Source organism: Bufo bufo, chromosome 4 (genome assembly GCF_905171765.1).
Source record: "Bufo bufo chromosome 4, aBufBuf1.1, whole genome shotgun sequence".
Taxonomy (NCBI): Eukaryota; Metazoa; Chordata; class Amphibia; order Anura; family Bufonidae; genus Bufo; species Bufo bufo.
In genome coordinates, this window is record NC_053392.1 from 284741569 (window position 1) to 284753972 (window position 12404).

The window sequence follows — 12404 nt, forward strand, 5'->3', positions numbered from 1 at the left end:
TTTGAGGTAAACAGATCCAGCAGGCTATTCACTTGAATGGGTCCGCAATCCAGAAGATACGGAGCAGAGGCACGGAGTGAAAGGCCACAGACGCACTACGGAATGCTTCCATGGCATTTTGGTCCGTGCTTCTGCACCACAAAAAAAAATAGAACATGCTCTATCTTGGACCCATTGGATGAATCTTGGACCCATTGGATGAATCTTGGACCCATTCAAGTTAAATACCAGCTAAAATACCAAAACTTGTGTCCTCCTCAAAAATAATTAAAAATGTTTGACAGGACCGATTCCTCATAAAATCACTGATTTCCTAGAAAACCTTCAAAAAATATGGCTTAAATGATTTCAACGACCAATTGAAAAAAAAAAAAAGATTTTTAGACAAAATGATTAGATGCCCAGAAAGATGTCAATAGCGTTTAAAGAGTAACTAAACCTTTGTATAAAATTTTAATAAGATGTCCCTAATAAAACTTTTTCTAATATACTTTATTAATTCATTTTGTATTTTTATTATAGATTTCCTTACCAAAAGCGCACCATTCCATGTGAACTTAAAGTTTAGTTCTCTGTATACTACTGACAGCTCAGCAGTGTACAGACTGTGAAATTTATGAATCGGGCCCCATAAGCAGTGAGTACGGGCAGGAGCACATATTGCTGCTCCTGCCTGTGCCCCCCCGGAGGTTTACTAACTCCTGGCATAGCACATGAGTACTCTGTACCCATGTGCTATGCCAGGATTAGCAGAGCCGGCTCCTGCTTCGCTAAGCTAAGAGCGAACATGCAGTTCTCTTAGCTTAGCAGAGCAGGCAGAAGCAGGAGCCCGCTCCACTCAGCTAATCATGGCATAGTACATGGGAACAGGGTACCTATGTACTATGCCAGGAGTTAGTAAACCTCCGGGGGCACGGGCAATATGCATACTCCTTGTTATGCGGCTCCATTCATAAACTTTACAGACCGTACACCGCTGAGAAGTCAGAGGTGTACAGAGAACCGAATTTTAAGCGTACAGGAAATGGTGCGCTTTAGGTAGGGAAAAGTCTAATAGAAATACAAAATGAATTAATAAAGTATATTAGAAAAAGTTTAATTAGGGCATTAGCGACATCTTATTAAAATTTTAGTTAAAGGTTTAATTACTCTTTAAAATACAACAGCAAGATGTAAATGGAAACACAGGAAAAAGTATAAAGTAATCTTTATCTAGTGATGTACAGTGCACATATAATACTGTGAAATAAGTTGGTGCTCTATAAGTAGCAGGAAATCAATATGTATAAAACTGAGAATTACATTGGCATGTCGGCTGGAAAAGTACTGTACTGAATACCCTAAAGTAGAAAAGTAATTGTGTACAGAAGTCTGGAACAATGCACATCTTTGGAATGTGTTTATTCAACGTAGTTTACAAACCACTGTTCATTAGTCAAAAGTACATATTCACAATGTACATTATTACAAATTCAACATAGAAGGCACTTGATAGAGTACATATTTTGTGTCCAGTATACAGTGCCACCTTGTGGTGCTTTGTATAATTCTTTACAAAGGCATTTTCACTCCTCATTCCAAAAATTACAATACATTTGCAAAAAATAGTCATGTTATTTTAATAGTAGATAAATGTAAATGAATAAAGAATTTTAATTTGCCAAGCAGTGTTAGTGTAAATCTACAGCCACTGCAGGGTCCTGCACCATGAATGGGTCTACTCACAGGTCGTCATTAACCTCGGTACAAATCTACAGTCTAGCTATTGTAAAAACAAAGGCTGGTACCAGCAGTAGGTTTAAGATTTTTTTTTTCTCTGACAGTTATCTATATTAAAATTAATATTTTCATTCATTTGTGTCCAAAACATGCATATATTAATGAATTCCCTTTGTGTTTCTGCCATCATCCCTGTGGAATATCAAGAAACGATCCAGCCATTTTCCCCAACCTATAAAAGTATGCAGCTCAAACATCTAAATGCAGGCTCGGACTGGCCCATAGGGGAGTCCACTGGTGGGCCCCAGTCCCCCAGCACACTAACTGCACTACATACAGATAGCCAGTGTACAGAATCTCAATCTCAAAAATGGGTAGATTATTGAACAAACTACCCATTTTATCATCATAGATGCATCAGGTGGCTAAGGTGCCTGCCGCTATGTGAGCAAGTAATATGTGCATGTAGCTGTACAGTGGGCTCCCAGAATGAATTTTACTGGTGGGCCTTAGGCACCTCAGTCCAACACGGTCTAAACGCTAGAGCGCTACAAATTGCTGGTTCACCTTTAACAGTATATAACTAGTTAATAAAAGGGTTTCCTAAATCCACTTTGAATGTAATTTCACATGTACTGTACACCAGACCCTTTATTTCGGAGATCCATCACGGATCTTCAAGTAATGACTACTTCAATGGAACGGATACTTCATAAGGCACAAATATATATATGAATAAAACTATACTAGGAAATGTTGTACTGGAAACTATATATATATATATATATATATATATATATATATAAAATCCGATGAACTGTACCATAAACAAAAAAAAACTGAACTAAATATATTAGATGAGCAGCAGCAGATTCCCTTTTCCACATCATAGATCAGGTTCAGATGTTGTAGTGCTTCAGGACAACGTCTTTCCTAACCTGTTTAAGGACAGATGAACGTTTTCCAGGTTTTTGTCTATGAAAATTTAGAAAATAATCATGTATAAAAGTGAGGCTTTTCGAGGCATACGTAGAGATACAGACGGTCCTTAGCTTCCCTGTGCTTTATTAGTCCTTACTGCCCAGTCTTGAACTGTACCGCTGGCAAATGCTGCAAAGAAGATGGCTCCAAAAATGTTAATAGCAGCTGCGATGTAGAACACAATCTGCCATTGTTCCACAGTGTCCTGAAAAAAGACAAGTAGTCAGCTAAATGGCTAATAAATCTTCCCACTGAATGAGGATTTTTATAATCTACACACAATATATGGGAGGTAACAGTAATATACCATGGGAGGTGTCAATTATCAAAAAAACATGTACTCTCAACATTTCTTATAAATGGTATTCAGATTACTTTCTTAGAAGTTAAAGGGGTTATCTGAGGCTAGAGATTGCCCCCATACTGATTCTACTTACCTGGCTCCCCGTGCCACCCCTGGTCTCCGCAAGGCTGCAGCTGCTTCTCCCCGTGGCAGGCGGCCATGGCTAACTGCCTGAAAAGCCATGCATGAGGCACAGCTTCTCAGCCAGCCTCTTAAAATCTCATAGACCCCAATATTATGCTATTGTGGTTTATTGGACAAGCGATTTAAGGGGACTTAAAATTATGGATAAATAAAAAAAAAAAAAAAAAAATATATATATATATATATATATATATATATATATATAAATAAATAAAAAGCCCCCCCCCCCCCAAAAAGAAAAAATCAAGTTCCCAATTTCATATAAAATAAATAAATAAACATACATAACAGTTATCGTATCCAAAAATGGCTGAACTATTAAAATATAAAAATATTATACCTGTACGGTGTATGCCGTAACGAAAAAGAACAAAATGTGCAATTTGACATTTTGGTCATCTTGTAACCCCCCCAAATTTTTTATAAAAAGTGATCAAAAAGTTGTATGTACCCCAAAATTGTCCCATTAAAAACTACAGTTTGCCCTGCAAAAAAAAAAGCCTTCATGCAGCTCTGTAGACAGAAATTATAAGGAGTTGTGGCTGTCAGAATATGGCAATGCAAGTTTTTTCAAAAGGTTTTTATTTTTATTTTTTTAAATTAAAACATAATAAAACTATATAAATTTGGTATCACTGCAATTGCACTGACCTGCAAATTAATGTTGTCATGTCACTTTTAATGCACAGTGAACAGTGTAAAAACAAAGCCCAAAAAAACCTTTGCAGAATTGCCATTTTTTTCCCCATCCAACACAAGCCACGGTAAAACAGTGCCATTGAAAAATACTTGCCCAGCATAACATGCCCTAAATGATGGCTTTTAGAAGGCAGGGAAGGAAAAACTAAAATTATGTCCTGAAAGGATTCATTTCAGACAGAAGCTCCGAATCATAGTTAAACTGTACGCTGCAGTCTTTTCAGATATCCACCACATATTATTACAAGTAACAAAGAGTCGAGAGTAGTGCCCCATCTAATTATGAAAGAAAGGATGCAATATGGGAAATAAGAAAACTGAAAAAATTGTGTGTGGCTATTTTGCTCTCAAGTATATTACAAGATTACTTTTTCTTGATGAAATATTCTAGAATATACTTACATCATGAGTTAACGCTTTGGCAATAACTGGCCCAACCATTCCAGGAATTGTTCCAAATGTGTTTGTGACTCCAAGTAAAAGACCAGCAAAACTGTAAATCAAGAAAAGGAAATTAAGTCATTTCAGGCCATCCATTTTAAAGTGGTTCTCTGGGATTTACATATTCCCGGGACCCCTGTCAATCAACCATACAAAGAGGCTGTGGCACTCTTTGAGCGATTAGGCCTCTTCCTAGGCCATATGACGTCACGTTCATCGGTCAAATGACCCAAGCGCAGCTTAACCATTATTCAAATGAATGGGGCTGATCTGCAATACCAAGCACAGCCACTACACAATGTATAGCACTGTGCTTGGCAAGCCGTGAGGAGGCTGCGGCTTCCAGGGGAGGGCTTCGGCCTTCTCAAACAGCTGATGGGAGTCGAACCCCACCGATTTTCATATTGATGACCTATTCGGTGAATGGGTCATCAATACGTAAATCCTGGAGAACCCCTTTACCAGCAGATATATAAAAAAAAAAAAAGACAACTGGGGGAATATATATAAAGCCCTGTACACCTGTTTTCCGGAGTAAAAAATGTGCACCTTTTGGCACCTCCCATATTTGAGCAATACTTTAGAACTTCTGATTTGACATCATACTCACAACTTTTGAAAAGGAGGTAGGAAAGTGGACATGGTTAGCTAGGCGAGTGGGTAAACCACAGATTTATCAAATACAACTTTTTTTGAAAAATCACAGAAATAAGATAATAATGCACTTAGTAAAGTAGATGCAAGCATTATATATGGACGAAGTCCTCACTCGGATATGCTAAAATCGGAGACACTTAGCCAATATATTTTGATCAAAACACATCTGTGCCCGCCTACCAAGCGCCAAGGAGTGAGAACTTTGTCCATATATAATGTTTGCATCTACTTTACTAAGTGCATTATTATCCTATTTCTGTGATTTTCTTCAATAATATGGCCAGTGACATCCGCCAATTTATATATCATACCGTGCAGGATGTTTTTATCTTTGCTTTTTCTGTGATTTAAAAAAAAATAAAAAATTCACAAAATTGACACAATCTCCCTCCAGTAGGGAGGTGGTGTAATAACTGGAGTAACACCTCTAGACAAAAGTGTTATTCTTGAAAATGTTCCAAATTTTATCAAACCATTTATGACGTTTGACAAATGTGGCACAAATTTTAGCAACACAGACTCAAGCAAAACTGACTAAAATTCTCCTGATGTGTTTGTACATAGACAGTAAATAACCCTTATCATAAAGCCTTCATATCTCACCATCCATTACAGCTTTGAACGTGAGACTACCAATAGGGATGAGCTAATCGACTTCGGATTAAACATCTGGTCGATTTGCCTAAAACTTCGTTTCAATACTGTACAGAGCGAGCGCTCCATACAGTTTTAGAATGTATTGGCTCAGATGAGCTGAAGTTATTACTTCGCGAAGTCTCGTAATAACTTCATAAATTGATTTCTACTGTAAAAACCATTTCCCGAACTCTGGTTCGGTTCAAAGTGGCATTAACTTCCAAGAGGTAATAACTTCGGCTCATCGGAGCCAATACATTCATTTTTTTTTTTTGAACATTATAAAATAGAAGGTTACAGTATAAATGTATGTCAATCAGAAAGACATAACTAAATCAAAGCTATAGAAGATAATCGTGTAAAATCTATAGACAATAGATATCAATACACAGTGTGTAACAAGATTATGTACCAATAAGAAGAACTCGTCAGGTACATACAGATCGGGGTAAAGTGTTACATGCACAAATACATAACATTGTGGAATACAGAACTTTATAGTCTAATGGCAGCATTAGGAGGTATTTTACAGTAACTATGGTTAAGCCACACTTTCCAGTTTTTCAGAAACGAGGCTTTAGCGTTCCGAGAAGATGCCTATAAACCTTCATATAAGCAGTTATTGTCCAGTGTTCTAAAAATTCTATTAATATTAGGGAGATTACCAGATTTCCAGCAATTAGCGATTTTTAGTCGAGTGGTGAATATTAAGTGACTGGCTATCGAACGAATAGACAAGAGAGCCATCTTAGATGAAGGATTAATAGGGCAACTTGCAATAGATGAAATAAACTTAAATACCGAATTCCATAGATTTCTAACTGAAGGACATTCCCACCACATATGTATATAAGAGCCTGGAACTTTTCCGCATCTCCAACACTCTGGGGGAAAATCTGGGAATATCCTGTTTAAATAGAAGGGGGTTCTGTACCATCTATACAGAATTTTTTTTGCCCCTTCTAGATGATCAGAGCATTTGGATAATTTGGAAACACAAGTGAACGCTTCTTCCCATTCTGAGTCTGAGAGAACAGAGCCCAATTCAGAATTCCAAAGATCCAGAATATGTTGTAAGGGGTTCAAACGTGATTCTTTCAGAAGTTGGTAGCCTTTAGTGATACCTTTGTCCGAGTTTTTGGACATATGTATCCATTCTAGAAGGGAATAGTTATGTGGGTCAAAGCTAAAAAATTTGGGGGATTGTAATAAGTGTCTTATCCTTAGATACTTATAGAAATCCGAATTGGGAATATCAAAATCTCTGTGAATTTGAGCAAATTCAACAAAAATACCATCCTTCCATAATTGCCTAATATCAGAGATGCCCGAGGACACCCAATTGTTTACACGCAAATCTGGAAGAGCTAATTCGCAAATTTCCAGAGGAGCTGGGGACACAGAATTGGGAACTAATTTTTCTATTCTAGCAAGGGAATACCAAGTGTTATAAATTGCTGTCAGGGTTGATAATGGGGAATTATTTTTTAATGCCAAAGGCCGCTGTAGCGGAAAGGCGTAACAGTATATCATGGGACCCCATTAAATTATTTTCCAACAAGACCCGTTTTTTGGTGATGTCACCTTTAATCAAATATCTCAATTGATCAAGTATAGATGAGGTGTAGTAATGTTTGATAGAGGGGACATTTAGACCACCTGCTTTGAGTGGTTTGATAAGGATAGGTGCTTTCACTCTGGATTTATATTTCCCCCAAATGTGACGATTAATTAATTGTAGTTTGGATAGATAAACATTGGGAATGGTAATTGGAATATTACGAAACATGTAAATAATTTTGGGGAGAATGACCATTTTAAGTGCAGCTACTCTCTCTAACCAGGAAAGAGATTCCATCTTTAGGTTATTTAGTGAGTCACTAATTTTGTTATATAGAGGCCAAAAGTTAACCTTAAATAGTTTGTTGGTGGGATATGCTAATTGAATGCCTAAGTATGTAAAAGAATAATCAGCCCAAGGAAATTTATATAGATTGGTAATTAAGCGTTTGTTAGCATGAGATAGACCCAAATAAAGCATTTGGGACTTGTTAACATTTATTTTATAAAAGGATGCTTTGTCAAATTTGGTAATAATGTCATTAATTGCAGATAGTGCAGATGTTGGGTTTGATGTTATAATTAGAACATCATCCGCGAATAGGCCAATACGATGATCTGTGTTTCCTACCTTTATCCCTTTAATGAGCGGGGAAGATCTAATATGCTCCACGAAAGGTTCCATTGCGAGAGCAAATATCAAGGGAGACATAGGGCATCCCTGTCTAGTCCCATTTTTGATATTGAATGGCGCTGACAGAAAACTAGACGAGTATATAGAGGCGCTGGGGTTAGAGTATAAAGACATAACTGCGGATAGGTAGAAATTCCCAAAACCAAACTTTTTTAGTGTTGCATAAATGTAGTCCCAGTGTATTCTATCAAACGCCTTCTCCGCATCCAGGGAAAGAAGCAGGGAAGGCGTCCGAATGGCATATGCCACATTATTATTATTATTTATTATTAAAGCGCCATTCATTCCATAGCGCTGTACATATGATAAGCGGTGCACATACAACATCCAACAGGTCTATAAACCTTCTAGTTCCATCCGACGATTGTCTGTTGGGTACAAAGCCAATCTGATCATTGGAAATTAGCCAATACATTCTAATACTGTACGGGGCACCCGCTCCGTACAGTATTGAAACGAAGTTTTATGCGAATCGACTTCGGATGTTTAGCATATGATTAATTATACAGATTCTTGTCAAGTAACTGCATTGTTACTGTTTTGCTCTTCCAATTCTACATTTGTATTATTTTGTAAATTTACTTTTGGCTTTCAACACTGCCTGAATCCTTCTGGGCATGCTCTCAATCAGGTTCAAGTATGTCTCAACCAAAATCTGTTCCCAGTGTTGGTACATACTGGTTGACTCCCTTGGGTACGAATACCCACAAGTGTTCAATTGGGTTGAGGTCTGGGGACTGTGGGGGCCAATCCAGCACCTCTACTTCATTGTCATTGAACCATTTCTTCGCCAATCTCGACGTGTGCTTTGGGTCATGGTCCTGCTTTTGGGGCCACCCTTCCAGACTTGTGTAATGTGCGTCACATGGTGCTTGCATGGACGTCAGTGATCTCACTAATACGAAGCATACGAGCCACCTCCACCTTTGTCACACCAGAACTGATAGACCTTGTAATGAGCCGACTTGTTGATATTTTGCCTGGACGTCCACCTCTTGGCTTTGCAATGGATGAACAGACTTCATTTCGTATTCTTCCAACTGTCATGGCACTCACATGATGCAGTTTGGCAATTTTCTTGGCCAAGATACAGCTATCGATGAGCTGGATGATGCAGTTTCTCTTTTCTTGGAAAATCTTCTTCATGGCTGCTCCTGGAGTCAAACCAGTGACCTTTCGCTTGGGAATCAACCTAATAACACCCTGAGCTACTAGGGAATGTAAGAACAGGTTGCAATTTGTAGTGCACAAGAAGAAAAAGATTGTTCCACCACCAGAAGCAGTAACAATGCAGTTATATGACAAGAATCTGGATAACTAATCATATGCTAAATAGTTGCAAGTCCAATTTATGTATGAGATAGCCAAGATGATTGTGTATAAAATGATGGTAGTCTCACATTCAAAGCTCTAGTGGATGGAGAGATTTGGAGCCTGAAAGTCAACAGTTCAAAATATTGTTACCATTTTGCTCGTCAGTGTACATAGAAAGCTGCAACTTTTTACTACTGTATCATCAGATATGAATTCCTGCGATCTCCCAAGACGACTGTACAGGCCCATTTACATGAAGCTTGTAGTGGTCTAGAAATAAAACACTATGGGCAATAATAAAATCCAAATGATAAAATGAAAGCATTTGCATAAATATAAGTTGTCTGCTTTAATGCGCAGGAGTTTCGTTCATTTAACCACATGCTGGCTGCATTACTTACGATGGTGCAATGTCCAAGTGATTAATATTGAATCCAGATATGCTGAATCCTCCAAGGGTGGTTGATAATGTGAGAAACACAACAGCCAGAGTATAATCACAACCTGTGTAACCGGCCGCCAGCAGAAATGCTGCAGGGCCAATCATTCCTACAAGAAACAATGGAAGTAAATAAGACATTGCTCGCTATAAGGCGCACAGGGACAACAGCATTCACTAAATAATTCTAGCACTGACCATACGTTAGGAGTTAGTACTGGTGTATGATATAGGTATGCTTATTTCTATAGCAAACCACAATTTCCCCCTGTTTTCTGCTCCCTGCCTTCCTGGAGCCATAACTTTTGTATTTTTCGCATTCACATACCTGTATGGAGGCTTGTTTTTTGAGAAACAAGTTGTACTTCTAATCAGTGGCGTAGAGTGGTGGTGGTGGTGGGGGGGCGGTTGCCCCAGGCGCCATATTGCAGAGGGCGCCAGACAGCAGGCATTTCAAGGAAGGCCACGAGAGCCTATGGCCAGGCCTGAAGCCTATGAGGCAGTAGAACGGCGCAGGAGATCGCGATTACCTCACCGCGACCTCCTGCGTCGGGTCTCAAGATGACGCGGTGTAGGAGGGCGCGGTCATGTGTTCCTGACTGCCTGCGCCGGGACACCACAAGCGGTGATGGAGTGAGGAAGAGAGGTGAGTATTTTTAAAAAAAAATTGTGTAACTATAACTACCCTAAGGCAGGCCCTACTGGGGGCAGTTATATTATACAGAGGGGCCACATTATATATTATACAGAGGGTCCATTATATATTATAATCAGGGGCGTAACTACCATAGCGGCAGACCATGCAACTGCTATGGGGCCCAGGACAAGAGGGGGCCCAGTCTTAGTTGGGATTATCTCCTCTTCTACTGGAGGTGAAAACTTGGTCAGGTCTCTACCCTACAATTTTTTAGCAAATTAGACAATGGAAAGATGGCCCAAGAGTCATTGAAAAGGGTTTAGGCAAAAACCCTTCTGTCCTGTGTGGGGGGGGGGCTGGATTTATCCTTGTTATGGGCACCTTACTTCTCTATGTACGCCACTGATTATAATTATACAGAAGGTCCATTATATATTATAATTATACATAGGGGCCATTAATAATGCCCCCTCTGTATTATTAGTATATATAAAGGCCCCCTCTGTATTATTAGTATATATTAAGTGTGCCTCAACTCCAGTCCTCCTATCTGTCTGGTTCTACCACAGTATTGGGGGCTGCAGCAGGATGACAGTGTTGAGGCACCAGGAGGGGGAGGATGATAGTAAAGTGAGGAATCTAAAAATGATTTCTGTGAAACTCTGCAGAGACAAGACGCGGCTGAAAGAAGGCATCATGGTGGTTTTATCTCCAAATGAAGATGCTGAGGAAAGTCTATATTACAGGAGATGTCACTGGATGTAACAGGTATGGTGCTGTATTCTACTGTATATTTTGTATGTAATGTCCATCCACATGTCTGTTTCATGGTAGGGTTGGGGGGTGGATTGAGAATATGGCCCACCCTGCCGCATCCTGGCCCCAGACTTCAGTTCACACTGTGTGTGTTCTGAATTCTGGGGCCTCACACCCATCTACTACATTATCTGTACTCAGAGTTATTACTGTGTTATCTGTGGTATTACATAGGACTGCAGGGAACATCTACTACTTTATATGTACTCAGAGTTATCACTGTGTTATCTGTGGTGTTAGATGGGACTGAAGCTGACATCTATTATATTATCTGTACTCAGAGAGTTATCACTATGTTATCTGTAGTGTTACATAGGACTGCAGGTGACATCTAATACATTTTCTGTAAAAAGGGGCGTGTCCATAGGTTGAGGGGCACAATACATGGCTTGCCCTGGGTGCTGGCAACCCACCCTACGCCACTGCTTCTAATGGCATATTTTACTATTCCATACGATGTAGTGGGAAGCTGGAAAAAAATTCCAAATGGGGCGAATTGGAAAAAAAAAAAAATGCAACTCAGTCATAAAATTTTATAGGTTTTGTTTTTATGGTGTTCCCAATGCAGTAAAACTGACTTGTTACCTTCATTCTCTGGATCAGTATGATTTATTTTTTTACTTTGAATTGCCATTTTTTTTATTTTTACATCTATGGAGATGTATAAGGGCTAATTTTTGCAGGACAATCTGTTGTTTTTATTGATACCCTACTGGAGTGTGTATAGCTTTCAATTTTTTGGGGAGCTGAAGTGATGAAAAAACAGCAAATAAAGCCACTTAGATTTTTTTTGCCCATTATTGCATTAATCACACAGGAGAAATACATTTATATTTTTAATAGTTTGGCCATTTTGGGACATGCTGATGGCAATGATCTTATTGTTTTCTTTATTGTTAATATGGAAAAATGTGGGATTTGAATTATTTTTTTTAACTTTTTTTAAGCCTTTTTAAGCTCTCTTTTTTTTTTTTTTTTAACATGTGATCGCCTGATTGCTTCTCCCACGTCGCCACTGAAGCCAGTCACTGCACCAAAAGTAAACACTCTAGGGACAGGAACATGGTACGGACAAATCTGAGATGGCGTTGAGAACCGGAGCAGGCAAATATGAATCCTCAGCTTAGTGAGGCAGGCTGCTGGCACTTAATTATTCCTTGAAACCCCTTTAAGGCGCGTAATACTAAACCAGACAATATAGTTCTGTAATTTGCATTATGCATCCTATTGTGGTCTATAACCACCGTTTAGGGACTGCCCGCTAATTTATTCATATAGGCGTGGTCTATCTTCTGAATGTTGCATTTAGGATTCTCATGGTCAC

General features: G+C 38.8%; 1 protein-coding gene across 2 annotated transcripts in view; it reads right to left on the reverse strand.

Annotated features, from left to right (window-relative positions):
- Positions 1-2523: 2523 nt before the first annotated feature.
- Positions 2524-12404, reverse strand: part of SLC17A5 (solute carrier family 17 member 5) — a 54519-nt gene continuing 44638 nt past the window's right edge. For both annotated transcript variants that reach the window (XM_040428649.1, XM_040428651.1), the window contains exons 9-11: positions 9590-9737; positions 4289-4379; positions 2524-2905 (exon numbers count right to left, since the gene is read on the reverse strand). In XM_040428649.1, coding sequence (XP_040284583.1) covers positions 2768-2905; positions 4289-4379; positions 9590-9737 — 377 coding nt within the window. In that variant the 3' untranslated portion in view covers positions 2524-2767. The remainder of the gene's footprint in view (positions 2906-4288; positions 4380-9589; positions 9738-12404) is intronic.